Genomic DNA, 21,329 nt, shown 5'->3' on the forward strand with positions numbered 1-21,329 from the left:
GAAACACTACCTACTTTGCAGGGCTGTTATGAGGAATAAATGAAATAATATCCAGCTACGCCAATAATGCTACATAAGAGTAAGAGGCAGTACTTCATTTGCTACCATTGTATAATCTGGCTGTTCTGAATTTTAATAAATTGCTTTTAAATGTAATTTACTATTTTGTTCCTATAGCAACCCATAATTTTGGTTATTAAAGTTTGAATGCACACAGGGACTTCATAAGGATCTCTTATTGTGCCCAAAATCTTCCCCTTAGGAGGCGTTATGGCATAATTGAGTAAGTCTCTCCTCTGTATCTCAGAGCCAGTCTCCTGTAATCCATAGAGAAATGCCTTCTGTCCTTATCTAGAGCTGGGAAAGCCACTGCAACTCTCTCCCTTGTCAGCATGGTAGAAGGAACGGGAGTGTGTACTGTCATTCCCTCTGGAGCAAGATGAGAAATTTGCCTTTTTGTTACGATCTCCAGATTCAGTTTGTAAATGCCTTAATTCACATAAGGAAATTGTAAGATAAAGATTCCTCAATGAAAAACTGTGTGTAATATTGAATTAATTTAGTGTTTCCTCTAAATTAATCCTTATGCCACTGATTAAAATGAGCGACTCACAAAATTTAATATATGTATATTTCTCATCCCTGAACTACAAATAGCCATACTTGCCTGTTTCTAAGATAAATTTAACTCTTACAATGCTGGACTAAAAGAAGAATGAAGGAAAACGCTTGGCAGAGGTTAGTAGGAGTGTTAAGAATTTTTTTTAACATGAAAGAATGTGTACCTTCACCTGAGGAAAGATGAAGCTAAGTCAGTTTTACTGATGTGTTGTAAGTAGTTTTGCATCTTTTGCCATTTTGTTAGATCAGGACCTTCTTAGGGTTACTTTCATCCATGTTCTTTTCATAAGAAGTGCTCCCATGAAAGAGCCATGTTTCTTACAAATTCTTCCAAGAAAAAACTGTTCTTTGCCCTTTGTGTAGAATATGGCCAGCTAGGGTAACACTTGGATGCAACAAAGGCACTTGACATTCAACTGATGAAAGGCAGAACCTCCGTTCAAGTGGGTGAAGTGGAGTCTGGGTAGACGGTATCAAATCTCCTTCAAAGGTCAAACATTTATGGTAATAGCCCTCTTTTGTGCTACTTCACTGATGGGTGCTATTCAATTGTGCTAACTAGAAAAAAAGAATAGGAATATTTATTATGCAAATTGTTCTTGCTGTCCTTGTGCTAACATTATGTATACAATAGCGCAATTTTAACATTCAATAATTTTTTCTTTCTTTTTTTTTTCAAATGGATTTCCAATTGAGAGAGTTAGTTATTTCATTATTGTATTTACACAGGAAGCACTTACAGTTAGGGTCTAAAGTTTGTTTTGGGTTTTGTTTTTTAATCTTCCTCCGGAATAATTATTCCTGTTAGTTGAGAAGATAGGAAGTTAACAAGAAAGTAAATTTATGCAAACAAGCCTAGAACTCTGTCACTATCCTGTGAGAAACCCAAGCAACATGGAGAAGCCCCATATAGGGGTCCTAGTCAATAGGCTGGGCTGAGCTCCTAGGGATAGATAGTGTTTACTGTCAGCCCTGAGGGTTTTCAGATGATTGAAGCCCCACTCAACATCTGGCTGCTGCGTGAGAGAGCCCCAAGGGGCTCAGCTAAGCCTTCCCCAAATTCCTAACTCCCAAAGTCATGAGCAAAATAAAATGGTTGTATTAAGCCAGTGGGTTTGGGGGTGCAATAATAGATAAGCAAGACAAAACTTGATATCTGGAAGTGGGATGCTAGCTTAACAAAACCTAAAATATGGGCATTGGTTTTGGAGACCAGGTGGTGTTCAGAAGCCAGGTGGACTTTGAAGGGGTTGTTGGCCAGAGTTTGAAGGAAAGGGAGGAAATGTAATTGGAAGCAGGAGGGAAGGGCATTTTGTTATGTGGTGGTGAAGGTTTGGCAACACAGTTGCCAATGGTAATTAGGAAATATACCTAATGAATTCAATGATCTAGCTAAAGACACCATCCTTACAAGAGGAACCAACCCTGAAGAGCTTCATCAACCCCTGGACCTGGCTTAGGTGATGAGATTCAGACCTTTAGCTTGAGCCTGATGCCTTAATTGGATGAGGCTTCTGGGGATCCTGGGAGAGTAAAAGCATATTTGATTGTGGAGGGAATGTAAAAAGTTTGCAGCCACAGGCTGAACTATAGTAGTTTTAACACATGGCTGCAAACTCTTTGCCATTCCTTTCATCAAGAGGTGGGGTCTGCATCCCTGTTTCTAGAATTTAGTGAGGTTAGGGATTGCTTCTCTAATAGAGAATGAACCAAGGCAAAACATACCAGTAAAGGGCCTTGATGTGCAAGTAATTTATAGATCAGTGCAAAGGATCAAAGGAGGGCCATCATGGGTCGACTGGAAACAGCGGAACTGAAAGTACCAAGTACAGAAAGAAGGAGGTTTACATAATTCAGTCTTAAATCCTTCATGGAGTGAGGTGGAAAATGAACAAAATAGCTGAATTAATAATCAGATATAGTCCAGCTTGACCACATCATTTCTGGTATTAAAGTACATGTTCATTGTCTGGGGGTAGCAATACAGTCACACATCTACTTTTCCATTCATTGCGTTCATAGCAAGAATGATACTCATTCAGCATATCATTCTTCACCCTGACCTGGACTGCCCCGAAATGTCAAGGGAGGGGGCAGTCTTATTTCCAGTTTCTCATTGGAGAGCAAGACCTTGTAGTCTACTGGAGCTCTGATGTTCTGGTTGGTGCCATTTGGTATCATTTCTTAGTGACTTGCTTGTCTGGATCCTTTCACTCTTGTAGGGGTTTCCTACATTAGGATCCAAGACTATAGCTTTTTAAGTCTTTATACCATGCTCAGCCATTTCTCCTCAAAGCATGGCTAGTATCAGAATGCAGCCCCTACTCTTAGACCCTTCTATGAAGTCTAGGACAACAGTCCAGTCTCTGCCTTCAAGGTATTTGTATTCCTTTTGGCCTATAGACCTAGTTCAGGGTCAGTCTGTTCTGTCCTAAATTAAAATCTCAAGGAGAAACATTTAGTTCTCGTCCCTTCCTTCTCTCAAAGCTAATTAGTCTTCCCATCCCAAGGGATATTAGAAAGGGAGAGAACCGTATTTTCATAACTGAGAGGTCCCTCAAGTGACTTTTTGAAGAACAAAGATAATTCCAAGATGACTTTTTGATACTGTCCGTATAGAGAAGCAGTGGACAGTCTCTCTTACTAATAAACAAATATAGTTTTTAAAATTATGTTATGCCTCACCAGGCATCCCTTGGTATTGAGCTTAAAGGTATGATCCTACTATTCATTGTAAGTGGACACTGGTGATGGAGAATGAATGTGACAGGAAGTCACACTGTGCCTTTCGTCTACTTCAGAACTAAAATGAGCCTGCCTATCAGGCCACAGCTTGGAGACATTGTTTTAGCAAAAAAAATTTTTTTTCAATAAAAAGGTAAGAAATTTAAACGACTCCAGTTCCATTATTTTTAAAATTTTTCTCGTAAACTTTTCTTAATGAAAAATTTATTGTATTTATAAATAACCAGAACCAGTATTAAATGTCCTTTTGCATTCTTGACAAATATATAAATGTTTACAAATAAAACTACATACTTATACGTTACTATGGAAGCCTTCATTTTAAAAGGAAAACACTTAGTTTTGACTGTTACTGGAACAGATTTTTTTTTAATGCTGAGTGAGATTTTTACTGTTTGTTGTATTTTGCTGAATGCACGAATTCTAGAGGATTTCAAGTAGAATATTGTTAGCATGAGAGAGATTGATTTGTGCTCAAGGACACGACCCTAAACTCACCATTGGGTGGAAGAAGCCCCCTGTGAAATAAGAAACAACGTTTTTCTTATCCAGGCAACCGGACACAGGGCTGCTCCAAAAATGTTTCTACAGCAGCAGTGTCATCAACACAGATTTTCAAATTCTGTATCATGTGTCCTATTATCTGCTTCATTGCATTTGTAAATTGCTTGTGTTAAAAAGCCATAAGCACAATTTGGCAGGCCTGTTCCTCACATATTAAAACAGTTAAAATGTATCTTTAAGGGATACAAAATAATGATTTGAAAGCCGACATTCCCAACCAGCAAGTGTTTAGGGAATGCCTTAGCTGCCCCAAACAGATTTGCAGTTAATTTTTAAGTGTCAGTGCAAGCAGTTGGTCTAATCACATTTTCTCCTTGACAGAGGGCTTTGTAATGGCTGCAACTTCTGACTCAACCCTAGAGCACAACAGGAACATACTTTGCAAATGTTTGGAAATAAGAGACAATACTAGGTAATAATACTTGCTCCTCCTATTTCAGTAACAGGATATGAGTTCCTTGTGATATGAGTGAAAAGATGATTTGCCTGAATAAAGTTTTCACCCATCGCTTATCAATCTTTGCTAATCTGCTATGAATTACCCAAATAGGAGTGTTTCACAAATAATTTCTCTTCTTACCTTTCTCTTCTCCCTGCCTCTCTCTCTGTCTCTCTGTCTCTGTCTCTGTCTCTCTGTCTCTCTCTCTCTCTCTCTCTCACACACACACACACACATGCATCAGCTACACTTAGTCTTTTACAGTTATTTCTAAAATAGCGAGAAAATTAAGGGAAAAAGTTGATTGATCCTGATTTGTATTGATTACTGTGTAACTTTGTCATTTGGTTTTATTCACCAGTATAATCCAGGCAGTTTTATTCTAGAGCCTCTGCTCTTAATCACCATGCTATACTGCCTTTTATTTAATAAAGAAGATGAATGAGGATTCTTTAAGTAATGAAGGATACTGAGAGAGGGGGCAGATCAGAACCCCATGATACTCTCTCCTAATGCTTTCTCTCCCTCCTTTCCCTCCATCGTCTAATTCCACATAGACTTGGACTTAAAACAGAGAGAATGGCACCAGAGGCGTGAGTGAAAAGCACGTATTGTTTTGCAAGCAAAAATCATGAATAATTTGGTAGCTGCAGTCTTGCTCTGGGAGGCTGAGTACATGTTCACTTTGCTGCAGCGTCATTGTTTACATTCAGTAACCGTTTGCAAAATTAGCCTCTATTATGTACACACTAAAGAGAGGACCATATTCTTTATGATAATCCACACCTATTAGTAGATTTGGTTTTTTCTTTCAGTTAATGCTTGTGCTATAGAGTAAATAAAATTATGTCAGACAGTATCTCATTCTTTGGGCTTTTTTTACCAGGAAGACCTCAAAGGATTTCATAGATCTTTCTAAAAAGTGTATTTAGTAGTAGATGTTAATAATGAAGATTACATGTAGCATTTTCAGATATAATAAATTGCATCAGGTTTTAGGAACAATGAAAGCTCTTCCTTGATATAAAGCAATGGTTGCCAATTATAGAACCACAATTAAGCAAGTAAACACCAAGATGAGTGATACTGAATGTGTGGTGACCTTGAGTTTTTCAAGGAAAATTTGATAGGAAGAGAAGGACCCACTTGAACAGAGCCTCTGCTATGGATTGCACAACTGGCACTGACAATCTTGTTACGCTAAAACAATCTCCCTGTAGTTCATTGTATAAAATAACCTAAGATACTGCTTCTCCATCCAGATCTGGGACCATGCTCCAGCCCACGTGTGCACCCACTGGCCTCCTTTCCATCCCAGTACCCATCGTGCCCCTCCCCCTCACAGGGCCTTGTCCAGGTGTCCGTCGGCTGGAAGCCTCTTTGTGCCTCTCTTCATTTTTCAGATCTCAGCTCCTGCATACCTCTCAGGGACATCATACCTGGCTTTCCTCATTTGATCATCTGCCTCTATTAATCCCTCTCTCTGTACCACATATTGCTTCTTTGTAGTGCTTGTCAGAATTGAAATTTCACATCTGTGCAATTAATTCATTAAGATCTACTTCCCCCAGTAGACTGTAGGCTCTAGGAGAACAAGGACCTTTATATACCCAGAGTTTAGCATGGTGCTGATGCATAGCAGGCACTCAGAAAACATCTGGAGAGTGAATGAAGGAAAGAATAAATAAATTTTTGTCTTCATTATTTCCAGCCACTTCAATGTGAATCAAAACCTTGAACAGATTGTAAATAGTAGTAGACTAACATCTATTTAGATTAACTAGAAAAAAAGCATATTAATGTAGCAAGCATAAAGTCAGACCTGCTAATACGGAAAAAAACAAAGGTGTTGTGGAAAGCCTGATTTGATTTCTTAGTTATTGGGTAGTTTTTCCATTTTCTTTCAATTCTATGTATTATTTACAAATATGCTTTAAACATACTCTTTGTCCCATCTTTTACTTCCTATTCTCACCCCTTGCATTTTACAGACTCTGAAATTTAGAATGTGTGTCATTTTGCTCTTTTCTTTTGCTGTCCTATGTGGCAGTAAATTCTGACAAAAGAGTCTGAAAACATTGTACCTCTGGTAGTTTTTTGTTTGTCTTTAATGAAGTCCTGAATGTCTTGCTGAATATATCTAAAGTTTCCCCTGTGAGTAGGCTGGTCACTTGTTTAGAACATGGGCTGGGTATTTTTCTTTCTTTTTTTTTTTTAAAGATTTTTTTGACGTGAACCATTTTTTAAAAATCTTTATTGAATTTGTTACCATATTGCTTCTGCTTTATGTTTTGGGTTTTTTTGGCCGTGAGGCATGTGGGATCTTAGCTCCCTGACCAGGGATCAAACCCACACCCTCTGCATTGCAAGGCGAAGTCTGAACCACTGGACCACCAGGGAAGTCCCTGAGCTGGGTACTATTCATCTAACCCCTTGGATCTCTTCTCTACCCCACTCTTCACCCTGCTCTGTCCCTAGAGAAGTTGGCTTTTATGATGACATCCACAGGCTCTCTTGTCCCCTGGCTTCCAATTTGGTCTGTGGGAGGTATCAACAGTAGATGGGAGTGTAAGAGAATGGTTTTATGGAGTTTATTCCTCTGATTCTCTTGCTGGTAGGTCACCACAGGTTAACTGCACCTCTCTACCTAAGGCCCCAAGTCCAGTCAGTCAACTCTTTCCATTTGGCTTCTCTCTCTGGGTTTAGGGAACTCCTTCCTCCTTTGCCCCTTCAGGCCTAGAGGTAAAAATGACTCCCTGTTGTAGCTAGCCTCTGGGCTCTGAACCAGCTATTCTTTTCCTTAACTCTGCCCATACCTTTGTAAATATTTCTTTATTAAGCTCTCTGCAATTATCTTGGGTGACTATAACATCTATTTCCTGCTAGGATCTTGCTGTATTCTAGAAAACAGCAACCCAACCTTGAAAGGCTTGCTTCCTAGGTGGTGCTTTAACTAGATCTTGCATAGGGTGTTTTGTTCCATAAGGATGGCTATTCTGGGTGACTGAGTTCAGTGTTGGTTTTCCACTGCTGACAGATTTGTCACATAAGCATTGTTGGGATCCTGGTCAGCCTTTGTGAATAAAAGTCCATGTTATCCAAAACCCATGCATAATTTTCATCCCTACTGTCATGATGACTTTTTCACAGAATCATTGAACAATTACTTTTCCATCTGGTTATTGAAAGCTGTCTCTACAGAGGGGTCTTTACTAAGCAGCCACATGAGACATAAATATTTTCGTATTCTGAGTACATTTGGAAGTCAGTTCTTCTAATATTTCTTAAACTTCCTTGCCATTGGTTGTCTAATATTTTTTCTTTTCCAGTTTGTGATAATGTGGCCAAAGTCTATGAATAGATAAACGTTTCAGATTCAGTTCATCTCTTCTTTCAGTCAAAGTAGATAACCAGAAGAATGCCTCCTGATCTGTGCCAACAGATGCTCCACCTGTAAATCTGATTTGATTTTTTTGCTTCCTAGTCAAATAATCACAGGGACATTTCCATGAGCCATAGGTATGTGTTAAAGCCGCACCTCAGGAGTCAACCCCCTATTATTGTGAGCAGTCTTCTTATGAAACTTTCTTGTGCCTTCATGACCTTCTCAAGCATTGAATGAATACACCACTTCTACTCAATAAGGGAGTGCTATTGGGCACAGCCAACTTTAGGCTTGATGGATCAGATAACATTCAGTTCACTGATGGGCTTCTCATGTCATTAGGTGATCATTCAACGTTCAGGAGGTACTTCTCAAAAGAAGAACATTTATTTGCTGAAAGGATATGGATTTTCTCCAAAGCCATAAGAACCTTGCCATATAGACCTAGTGGCAGACCTGCTAGTACAGTAACCTGGATTATCTGAAAAGCACTTTATTTCTTGGGGCAGCCATTAAATGCTGTGCCTCTTTTTAAATAACAGACAATGCAAGGTACAGCAACTTATCTTTTACTTTGGAGGAGATATCACTACCAGGCCCTCAGATCTTACTGGAAGACTCCTGTATTTTCATGAGGTTTATCTCCTATCCATTAGAACACGTATGTCTTTGTATGACATCCAGGTTACATGCTATCCAATATTCTCCAGATCTTATCAGCATGATGCCATCAGTGTAAGGAATCTGTGTTGTATCCTGTGAGGTAAGATATTATATTAAAATCTTGCAGACTAGGGCTTCCCTGGTGGCGCAGTGGTTGAGAGTCCGCCTGCCGATGCAGGGGGCACGGTTTCGTGCCCCGGTCCGGGAGGATTCCACATGCCGCGGAGCGGCTGGGCCCGTGAGCCATGGCCGCTGGACCTGCGCGTCCGGAGCCTGCGCTCCGCAACGGGAGAGGCCACAGCGGTGAGAGGCCCGCGTACCACAAAAAAAAAAAAAAAAAAAAAATCTTGCAGACTAAATTGTGACAAAGAGCTAGGAGGTCATGTAACTTCAAGGGGAGATGGTGAGGATGCAGCACTATCCCTGCCAGTTGAAAGCAAATGCTCCTGGTGTTTATACTTACTGGGAAAGGAGAAAGCTTTTGTTAGATCAATTGCTGCACGCAAGCTGGCAGAGGCTGCTTTGATTTGTTCCAGCAGAGAGACTACAACTTGAACAGCAGCTAAAATTAAGCCCGTGACTTGGTTAAGCTTAAGCGAATCCATTATCATTCTTCAGAAACCATCTTCCCTCTGCACTGGCCAATAGTAAGGCCCAGTGAATGAATGAATGATCTAACTTAATAAGAATATGATGACTGACAATTCAGTATAAATGATTGAATGGGAGTTTGACTATATTCTAGACCCACACTTTAAGATAAAGTTTTCATATTAACTTTTTTTTAAAAGAAGTTAGGTAAATAGGTATCAGATAACGTGTAATTGGTTAGGTAGGCCCTAAGTCATATTTTAAATCAAGTTGCAGGCTCCATGTATTAAATCATATAGCGAAGCAACAAAAACTACTTAAATCCTAGGAATTGTAGCTATGAGTTTAAAACATGACAAGAGAAAATAAAAATAGAAATCAAATAGAAAATAAAATTTAAGTATTGTGAATATTTAGGTTGAAGGAGAGAAAGATGATTTAACTGCTTCAAGTATACAAAAGATTTTTAAAAGCTAGATAGTAGTTAGTTATCTATTGCTGCATAACAAATTACTCTCAAACTTGGCAATGTAAAGTAAGCAAACATTTTTTATCTCACAGTTTCTGTGGTCTGGAATTGGGAATAGCTTGGTTGTGGCTCTGGCTCTGAGTTCTTTATGAAGTAGCGGTCAAGATGTAAGCCAAGGCCACACTCCGCTGAAGGCTTGCCTATGGTGAGGTATCAGCCTTCTAGATGGCTCCCTTGCATGGATGTCACCACGAGGCTTCAGTTCTTGCTGACTGCTGACAATCGTGGGCTTTTTCTATAGGACTGTCTGAGTGTCCTCATGACATGTCAGATGGCTTCCCCTAGAGCTACTGATCTAAAATAGAGAGAGGGAGAGCAAAGAGGAAGCTGCACTGCCTTTTATGACCTATTCTTGGAAGTCACCAAATATTATTCTGTCACATTCTATTCATTAGAAGCAAGTCACTAAGTCTAGTCCACACTCAAAGGATAGGGAATTAAGCACCACTATTTGAAGGAAGATTGTCAAATAATTTATGGACATATTTGAAAGCCGCCAAACATGCTGATCAGCTGAATAAAAGTAAATGGCATTATTCAGGTCTTTTGTCCATTTTTTAATCAGGTCATTTGGTTTTTCGAGGTTGAGCTGTATGAGCTGTTTATGTATTTTGGTTATTAACCCCTTATTGGTCATATCATTTGCAAATATTTTCTCCCATTTAGTTGGTTGTCTTTCCATTTTGTTGATGGTTACCTTTGCTGTACAAAAGTTTTTAAGCTGATTAGGTCCCATTTGTTTATTTTTGCTTTTATTTTCTTTTGCCTTAGGAGATGGATCTAAAAAAATATTACTACAATTTATGTCAAAGGCTGTTCAGCCTATGTTTTCTTCTAGGAGTTTTATGATTCCCAGTCTTATTGGGTTGGCCAAAAGGTGCCTTCAGTTTTTAAGTAAAAATAAAAGACACATTTTTCATTTTCACCAAGAACTTTATCGAACAACATGTTCGCCCTTTTGTTTCACTACCTTCTGCCATTTTTCAGGCACCTTCATAATTCCATCTTCCAAAATATTTTACCTTTTTGAGCAAAGAACTGTTCCAGGTGCCTTTTACAGTCTTCCAGGGAATTGAAATTTTGTCCATTAAGAGAATTTTGTAAAGACCAAAATAAATGGAAATCCGAAGGTGCAATGTCTGATGAATACGGCAGATGAATCAGAACTTGCCAGCCAAGCTGTACCAGTTTTTGCCTGGTCATCAAAGAAACATGCAGTCTTGCCTTATCCTGATGGAAGATTATGCATTTTCTGTTGACTAATTCCAGATGCTTTTCATCGAGTGCCACTTTCAGTTGGTCTAATTGGGAGCAGTACTTGTTGGAATTAATTGTTTGGTTTTCCAGAAGGAGCTCATCATAGAGGACTCCCTTCCAATCCCACCATATACACAAGATCACCTTCTTTGGATGAAGACCGGCCTTTGGTGTGGTTGGTGGTTTATTTCGCTTGCCCCATGATCTCTTCCATTCCACATTGTTATACAGTATCCACTCTTCATTGCCCATCACAAGTTGTTTTAAAAACAGAATGATTTCATTACGTTTCAATAGAGAATCTCATGCGGAAATACGGTCAAGAAGATTTTTTTCACTTAACTTATGTGGAACACAAACATCAAAGCGATGAACATAACCAAGCTGGTGCAAATGATTTTCAACGCTTGATTTGGATGTTTTGAGTATGTCGGCTATCTCACGTATAACGTTGATTGTTCTCAGTTAATGTCTCGATTTAATCGCTATCAACTTCAACTGGTCTACCCGACCACGGAGCATCGTCCAGCGAGAAATCTCCAGCATGAAACTTTGCAAACCACTTTTGACATGTTCCATCAGTCACAGCACCTTCTCCATACACAGCACAATTTTTTTTTTTTTTTTTGCCTTTCGGTTGTGTTTCTACCTTTCTTGAAATAATGAAGCATCATATGCTGAAAATGTTGCTTTTTTCTTCTATCTTCAATATTAAAATGACTACACAAAAATTCACCAATTTTGATGTCTTTTTTTTAAGTGCATGCTGATATGACAGCTGTCACATGCAATCTAACAAAATGGTTTCCAGTGAAAGACAACTAAGTGCTACTAGAGCCATCTTATGGAAAAAGTGAACAAACCTTTTGGCCAACCCAATACATTCAGGTCTTTAATTCATTTTGATTTTATTTTTGTATATGGTATTAGAAAATGTTCAAATTTCATTCTTTTACATGTAGCTGTTCAGTCTTCCCAACACCACTTATTAAAGAGACTGTCTTGGGGCTTCCCTGGTGGCACAGTGGTTGAGAGTCCGCCTGCTGATGCAGGGGACACGGGTTCGTGCCCCGGTCCAGGAAGATCCCACATGCCGCGGAGCGGCTGGGCCCGTGAGCCATGGCCGCTGAGCCTGCGCATCCGGAGCCTGTGCTCCGCAATGGGAGAGGCCACAACAGTGAGAGGCCCGCGTACAGCAAAAAAAAAAAAAAAAGAGAGTGTCTTTTCTCCATTGTATGTTCTTGCCTCCTTTGTTGTAAGTTGACCATAAGTTCATCGGCTTATTTCTGGGCTCTCTGTTCTGTTGCATTGATCTATAAGTCTGTTTTTGTGCCGATACCATATTGTTACTATAGCTTTGTAGTATAGTCTGAAGTCAGGGAGTGTGATTCTTTCTCAAGATTGTTTTGGCTATGTAGGGTATTTTGTGTTTCCATACAAATTTTAACATAGACATTTTTCCAAAGAATACAAATGACCAACAGGCACGTGAAAAGATGCTCAATGTTGCTAATCATCAGAGAAATGCAAATTAAAACCACAACTAGATATCACCTCATACCTCTAAGAATAACTGTCATCAAAAATAACACAAATCACAAATGTTGGCAAAGATGTGGAGCAAAGGGAACTCTTGTACACTGTTGATAGGAATGTAAATTGGTGTAACCACTGTGGAATACAGTATGGAGGTTTCTCAAAAAAAAAAAAAAAAGCGTGGCGTAGTGGATAAGACTCTGTGCTTCCAATGCAGGGGGCCTGGATTTGATCTCTGGTCAGGAAACTAGATCCCACATGCATGCCACAACTAAGGAGCCCATAGGCCACAACTAAGGAGTCCATTGCTGCAACTAAGGAGCTGGTGAGCCACAACTAAGTATCCCTGGAGCCTCAACTAAGGAGCCTGCCTTCTACAACTAAGACCTGGTGCAACCTAAATAAATAAATAAATATTAAAAAGAAAATGCAGTACTTAAAAAAAAAATAGAACTACCATATGACTCAGCATTTCCACTCTGGGGTATATAGCCAAAAGAAACAAAAACACGAATTCAAAAAGATACATACACTGCAGTGTTCATAGCAGCATTATTTACAATTGCCAAGATATGGAAACAAATGTCCATCAACAGATGAATGGATAAAGAAGATGCGTATATACATACAATGGAATACTACTCAGCCATAAAAAAGAATGAAATTTTGCCATTTGCAACAGCATGGATGTACTTGGAAGGCAATATGCTTAGTGAAATAACTCAGACAGAGAAAGATAAATACTGTATGATATCACTTACATGTAGAATCCAAAAAATAAAACTAGTGAATAAAAAAAGTATATGGGATTAAATTATAAGAAAGAACTCCATGATGGCATATCCCCCAAAAAATCAGGGAGGAAAAGACCATGTGAAATCTATATATTTTGGAAATTTTTAAGAGTGTGAATAAACATCTACATCAGTGGCTCTCAACTGGAGCAGTACCACTGCATAGGGGGGTCTTCTGGAAAATTTGAGTTGACTTTTTGATTGTCACATGTTTTGGAGGTACTACTGTCTTTTAGTGGGTAGGTGGAAGCCAGGGAAGATAGATGCCTGGCAATATCTGGGACAGTTCTGCAAAACCAAGAATTGCCCCGCTTCTTGCCTAACTTCCCCATGTACCACTCATGTAGGTGACAATTTGCTTTTAAATATTTGAATCTAGAACTTCTGTTTTAAAATTACAAATTTTTATTTTTGCATGGTTTTAATAACTACCAAGAGAATTTTAGGAAAGATTGTACTTTTTTGGTTAGAATTTACTAAAATTTTTTCATTTAGGAAAATCATATCATTGACAACACCACTTACAGTATTTGAGTCTCCTACACAATACACCTGAATCCTCCTGCAATTATAACTGTTACATTCAGTGATTCTATCTATAGCTGCAAGTACCTATTTTACTGTGTCTTCTAGCTTGGTCACATGTGAGCATTTGCAATATTGATATGCATACTGTTTAATTAGAACTTATTTTCTTAGTTCTCATTTACATTACAGATATTGTTTGTTTGTTTTTAAGAAATTGTGTGTGTGGGGGTAGATGAGTTATGTATAAATAGTACTTCAAGATTTATATAAAAGCAGCATTGTCAAATATTCGTTATAAAAAGGATGTGTTGGGTATGATGGAGTTGAGGAGGACTGACATACAAACCCATGATGCTACAGCACAATTAATCACCTTATATGAGAAGTCCTGACATTTGTGGGGAAATATTCTAGAACAGATCGAGCCAGAAGAAACATAAGTGAGTCAAATGTGTAATGTTAAATTTCCTAGTAGCTACATTTAAGGGAGTAAAAATAAACAGATGAAATTAACCATAACCAAATATTATCATTTCAAATATACTCAATATGAACAGTATTAATGAGATATTTACATTCTTTTTTTGTTGTTGTTCATACTCTCTTTAAAATCTGATGTGTATTTTGCAGTTACATTATGTCTTGCTTCAGATAAGCCACATTTAAGTGTACAGTAGACATATGTGGTTAGTGGCTACCATATTGGACAGCATAGTTCTAGAAGTTCCATGAATAGAGAAATTCCAAGAAAGGGAGTAAAATGTGAGAAGCCCCTTACTTTACTAATGGACAGAATGACTGCTACTGCATATTTCCTTTTCCTCCTCCTTTTTTCCATGCCATATTCCTCCAGTGGAGGTGTGGAGAGATGTGGGCTTAATGGAGAAGATAAAGAAAACTAGATACCCTTGACTGAGGTGACTTGGTTGAACTGGCCCTTGAAGCTTTCAGCTCAGACTTGATGTTCCAGCTCAAACACAGAGCATATGCAGCAAAACTTCTGTGCCAGAGGATACGTGGAGAGGTGTAGCAGCAGCTTAGTAAACAGCCACCTGCCATAATTCAAAACTACAAAATCAAGACGGAGAACTCTTCCCTTGACACTTCCATGTTCATCTTCCTCTCCTTTGTCTCGGGCATCCCTGTCAACCAGACTCTCTCCTTCTCCTGCCAAGTACAAAGCTCTTCTTTACAGGTGGCAGAGGCTCCAAAATCACCTGTGTTATCTCCTTTCCTACCATATGTGTCTAACATACTGCTCATCCTCATTTAGCTGATATCCTTGTTGTTTCCAGTGTTAACAAGCTCATTCCCAATCTGTCCTTTAGCAGGCAGCAGTATAGTGACTATAGTCTAATGTTTAAAGCATGAGCCCTAGAGAGCAACACTCCTAAGTTCAAACCCTGTTTATGCCACTTAAAACCCGGGTGATCTTGAGAAGTAAATAAAACTCTGAGCTGCAAATAATATCAGAGGTGAAAATATCTACTTTATAGGGTTATTGTGAGACTCAAATGAGAAATGGATATAATATATTTAGCATAGTACTTGATACATGTAAGCAATTAGTAAATTGAAGCTCTTATTATTATACGGTTTCCTCAATCTATAATTCTTTCCCTACTCCTTGTCACCTTCCAGATTCCTTCTCAAATCTTAGTCATTTTCTAGTCTTTTCCAGGTCCCACCTCTTCTCCAAGCCTTCTACAAACTTTATTCTCTCCTTTTCATGTGTTTGTTGAGCACTCTGACATAAACTATACTGGTATTGACTTCTAGTACAGGACACAGAGCTATCATTTAGTAAGATATTTAGCTGAATGACTGATGATGAAAAAAGAAAAAAAACTACAGCAGGTGTTGCTGATGCCCCACCCCATATCCCCCCAGTCCTTCCAAGTGTGCTTGCAGCTATGGCAGATAGTTTTATCATGCCCACTGACACAGCAACATGGGCAGATGTTCTCCATGGTTCCTCAGAAGGTCCCCAGCAGCGTGGAGTCACCTCACCCATAACAGTATCCCACTCGTTAACATGCACTTTATTGGCTTTGCTCCCTTCCCTGTCTCACTCTCTTCGCCCCCACTTAATCACTTCCCAAATTAACTACGTGTATCAAAGTCCTTGTCTCAGTGTTTGGTTTCTGTGAAACCCAAATAAAACAGGACCTATCATTACTGAGTCCATATTGCACGCCAAGCACCACGTTAGGCATTCCACTTTCTTTATCTTCTTTCATATCCTCAACATTCTTTGGGACTGGGTATTATTATACCCATTTTTTTAGTAACAAATTGGAAAGCCAAGACTAAAGCATTTAAGTGACTTGTTCAGGGTCATAAAAAATATTAAGTAGCAAACCTAGCAATCCAAATGTTTCTTCAGGTGCCCATTTTGAATTAATAATTGTATAGAAAAGGAATATACCATTTTGGGATAAAGTTAAAAGAAACATATTACAGAGTATAGAGTCAGGTAAAATTAGAACTCTTAGGTATCTGACAAACTAAGATATAAAAGAAGAATTTAATAAAATAGTGCCTGGAGACATTATACATTGAACACTTAGATGTCATTTAAATGCCTTATTTATAGTCCACTTTCTTTATCCTGGGAAATAAAGATGGGAGCATATGGCAGCAGAGAACTGTCCGAATGAGTCAGATTTTGTAAGAAGGTATTAGAAGATGAAACTGTCAATGCCTCTATGACATTGAAGAAAGAATTAGACAAAGGAGACTTTTCTGGGTACTCGGATACTAAAAGGAAAGGCTTGGATGGATGAGAAAAATTATTGAGAAAAGTGTCTTTTCCATATTAAAATTCTCATTCAGAATTGATTTATTTTTATCTTCCCAAGTCACACAGGCTATGTACATAAGAGTGATTGAATTGTAACATGAACTGTCAAATCCATTACATGTGGGTAAGGAGATAGCTGAAAATGTTAAAAGAAGCAAAGGACAAAGAGATATGTTTTCCATATACAAAGGCAAGCATTAGGTGACCAATAAATTTCCCAGATTTTTAGGAAACGTATTAATCAAATTAGAGAAATTAGAAACATTTAGTTAGAATTAGGGAGTATTGCCCAATTTAGCTAATGTACGTTGCTTTGTGTGGTTCTCTAGTCTAGCTGATAAGTATATAGGGGCGATGAGTTTGTATGAGGTAGAGCCCACCCAGCATCTTCAGAGAAAACAGAGCCAAATCTTTAATTTCATGAAGTTTGAAAACACTTGATATTTATAGGCAGCTTTGAGATTATCAGACAAAGTGTACAGTGAATTTTTATTATGTGTTACTTCTGAAGTTGCTACTGTTCGCCTTTACAGTGTCATAAGAAATCATAAAGAACTAGCCAATTTGAATTGGGTATTATAGTTTCACTCCTTTGAATTTTTTGTAATGGTCTTCACTTATGTATAACCCAAAAGAATTACATCATAATAGGTACTGCAAATTTATTAGCTCTGCTATGAAGTCATTTAGTTTTGAGCCCTAGCAAAAGTGACTTCTTGCCACCCAAGCATTTGTAGTGTGCCCTCTAATTCACATTTTAATAAATGTCATTTTCTAAGTGCATTACCTCATGTTTTGGCTACAACCCAGATGAATCCTGAGAGAATAAGAAATGTGCTTTCTGACTGATTCATCCATATTTTATTTTACTTTTCATTAAGAAATTACTCTTTTAAGAAAATCAATAATCTTTTGTGATTGACGGGAGAGGTTAGTGTGTTGCAATGGTGCATTCTAATTTCTCAAATCAGACTGCCTTCAGCCAGCTGTTGCTGATTTTTTTGTCTTTTCTTGTTCCTGCAGCCTGGGTCAATGGCGACCCCAGAAGAGTGGCCTATCCTACAGACAGCCAAGGCCACTTTTGTGGCCAAAAGGGCACCCCCAATGAGTGAGTATGGCCACTTTGCTTTGTCTGATTTTACTGTCTAAGCTGGAACCTAGAAATCACTTTCACATTAATCCTACTCATAAGAGGATTGAAGTTCATAAAAAAGGACTTCCCTCCCCTTTTCCCCAGAGGCAGTTTATAAGCAGGTGGGATGTTTCATACTATATGACTTAAGACAAGATGTCATTGTTCTGCAGCATTTTATTAGAACACATGAAGACTCTGCTTAGTAAAAATATAATTGTACTGGGTGAATTGGACCAGTGATTTTATCGGAAGCCATATTTCAAAATGCCTTATGAAATGGGCTATTGGAAGGCTGAGTTCTGAGGAGCTGCTAAAAAGCTAGACAGTGCAGTTGTTAGAATTGTTTTTGCCACAGTGTCTATTGATAAATCACTCCACCTTTCAAAGTGAGGGGCACACCTAGAAAGTCTTCAATGAGTGGCAGGCCAGCTTTTCAAGACAACTATCCTGCTGCTGACAATGACCCTAAGTAGCTGAAACAAACAAGGGGGAATGTTCCATTAAATTCCTTTCTAATGTTAATTATAACAGAAGTTTTCATTTATGAAAGCAAGTTTTCTTTCTTCATCATAAAGAAAAAACAAAACAGAAACATAGATTTCATATTTTTAGAAATTTTTTCTCCTTTCTCACTGGTCCATTTCTTTTCTGGTAATACCTGAGTTTTTACTCAATACCCTGGTTCTTCATAACCAATTCAGTTTCTATAAAAGTTAGTATTGAAAGGGTAAGAAATCAAGGCAGCAGCAGCACTCTCTACCACCAAAAACAGCAAAAAGGAGTCTCAGAATATTTCTATTGTGTCCCCATGTTGCCCACCCATAACTTGGAGCTTATTATTCCAAGAGATAAACAGATTTAAAAAATAGATTTAGGAAAGGGTTAACAACACACACGGAGTAGAATTATTATGGACAATCAAGAGAAACCAGAAATTTGGGTGAGGTTGGGGGGTAAATCCTTAATCATGTCAGGTTGAGTTTATGGCGGGTAAGCTGACATCTATAAAAGGTCCTCATTGCCTATTAGAGACAACTAGACTAAATTCTGATCTAGGATGGTAATTCTTATCTTAACCTCAGTAACTCAAAAGCTCCTAGACATTGCCAACAAAACCTTCACACTATGAAGGACAAAGAAAGCACCAGGTGGTAAAAAGATCACACAAATCTCTAGTTCTTTAAAATAGGCTATTTTTAAAAGGGCCTCTGTAACAATGTTTCCCAGACCTAAGCCAATGACCCACTTATTTCCAACAAAAATGGGATACCACAATTTCAGTACATAAAGATCATTCAAAGACAATCCTAGTGTAACAGATATGTTCTTTAAAGTATTATTTACAATAACAGTATATTGGAAACTACACAGATATCTAACAATATGTGGATGGTAGTAAATTATGGCCCATGTATTTAATAAAATATAATGGAGCCATTGAAAATGTATGTTTATATTTTTAAGAATTGATTATGTTAATTTTCTTTATAGTTTTTGGATTTTGTGTCATGATTATAATTGCCTTCCTTCTCCTGAAAATAACATTTAGCTATATTTCTCTAGTATGTCTATGGTTTATTAGAAGTTATAAATTTCTAATGCACTTGGGATTTATTTTTGTGTATGGAATGAAGTAAGAATCAAACTTTCTTTTTTTCCAATTGCAGCGCCAGTTGATCTCAGAATAGTTTGTTGAAAAATATGCTCTTTTTCCTCTCTGACTTCTGATACCACAATTATCATTTGGTAAATTTATATACTTGTTTACAAACCACCTATTGTATTCCAAAATATATATTTTTTAAGCCTCTCAATTGTTTTAATTCTTATCTAAATGTGTATTAATTTGAAAAGATTAAAAGTTACTTTAAATGATTCTGACAGTTTTTAGTAGTAAGTGAAAATATTTATGAAAATATCAGATTTCAATCCTTAAAACAGTATGAAATTATCATAGAACTAGCAGAAAGAAATAAATACAATTACAAACATCAATTTTAAATGTGATAAAGATGGGATTCCAAGTCAGTAGCCAAAGAGTAGATTATTAAATAAGTGGTATTGAGTTAACTGAAATGACATTCATGAATATAAAATAAAATTGGATATTTATCTCATACATTATACCAAAATGAATACTGAAACATGGAAATATTGTATATAAAATATACAACCAAAAAGTAACAGAAGAAAATGCAGGGGCATGTTGATAGAATAATGGGGTAAAGAAATTTTTTCTAAACATGACCCCAAAGCCAGAAAATGTAACAGAAATTTTAAAGTATGACACAGAGTAATCCCACTTTAACCCACAAAGTGGTATTCAAAGTTAAAAGATAAGTGGAAATTCAGGAAAAAGAAATTTTTTCAACATGTATACCTGACAGTGGGTCAGCAGCTTTATTATATGAACTACTTTTATAAAATCAAAAAAGAAAAAGATGATCATTCAGTGTAGAAGTTGGCAAAAGTGATAAACAGGAAATAACATTATATAATGGCCAATAATAACAGAAAGTGCTGATCAACCACAGTTAAAAAAGAAATGCAAATTAATAGAGATATTACTTTAGCTTATTAAGTTGTCAAATAAATTAAAAAGATTAAAATTTCCAGGATTGACCAGAATGAGAGGAAAAAAGACATCTTATTTTCTACTGGTGGTAGTGAAATATGATAATATTTATCATATTTTATCAAGTATTTATGAAATTTGTATGTTCTTTTTGATTCAGCAGTTTTTCTCCTAGAACATATCTGATGGAAATTTGCATAAACATTCCTAATGTTATAGGTACTATGAAATAGTAATAATAAAATGGAAACAGCCTAAGTGTCTATCAATAGGAGATTGATTAAATGAGTTATGCTAAGATCAGGAACAAGACAAGGTTGCCCACTCTCACCACTATTATTCAACAAAGTTTTGGAAGTTTTAGCCACAGCAATCAGAGAAGAAAAGGAAATGAAAGGAATCCAAATCTGAAAAGAAGAAGTAAAGCTGTGACTGTTTGCAAATGACATGATACTCTACATAGAGAATCCTAAAGATGCTACCAGAAAACTACTAGAGCTAATCAATGAATTTGGTATAGTAGCAGGATACAAAATTAATGCACAGAAATCTCTGGCATTCCTATACACTAATGATGAAAAATCTGAAAGTGAAATAAAGAAAACACTCCCATTTACCATTGCAACAGAAAGAATAAAATATCTAGGAATAAACCTACCTAAGGAGACAAAATACCTGTATGCAGAAAATTATAAGGCACTGATGAAAGAAATTAAAGATAATACAAATAGGTGGAGAGATATACCATGTTCTTGGATTGGAAAAATCAACACTGTGAAAATGACTCTACTACCCAAAGCAATCTACAGATTCAACGCAATCCCTATCAAACTACCACTGGCATTTTTCACAGAACTAGAACAAAAAATTTCACAATTTTTATGGAAACACAAAAGACCCCGAATAGCCAAAGCAATCTTGAGAATGAAAAACGGAGCTGGAGCAAGTAGGCTCCCTGACTTCAGTCTATACTACAAAGCTATAGTAATCAAGACAGTATGGTCCTGGCACAAAAACAGAAAGGTAAATCAATGGAACAGGATAGAAAGCCCAGAGATAAACCCACGCACATATGGTCACCTTATCTTTGATAAAGGAGGCAGGAATATACAGTGGAGGAAGGACAGCCTCTTCAATAAGTGGTGCTGGGAAAACTGGACAGGT

General features: G+C 37.5%; 1 protein-coding gene across 1 annotated transcript in view; it reads left to right on the forward strand.

Moving 5' to 3' along the window:
- Positions 1-21,329, forward strand: part of SLC44A5 (solute carrier family 44 member 5) — a gene marked incomplete at both ends in the record, with an annotated part of 394,265 nt that overhangs the window by 304,410 nt on the left and 68,526 nt on the right. The window contains one exon of the mRNA XM_082863282.1: positions 17,479-17,563. Within this exon, the coding sequence (XP_082719408.1) occupies positions 17,479-17,563 (85 nt within the window). The remainder of the gene's footprint in view (positions 1-17,478; positions 17,564-21,329) is intronic.

The sequence above is a fragment of the Leucopleurus acutus genome (assembly GCF_964270905.1).
Source record: "Leucopleurus acutus genome assembly, chromosome: 2".
NCBI lineage: Eukaryota > Metazoa > Chordata > Mammalia > Artiodactyla > Delphinidae > Leucopleurus > Leucopleurus acutus.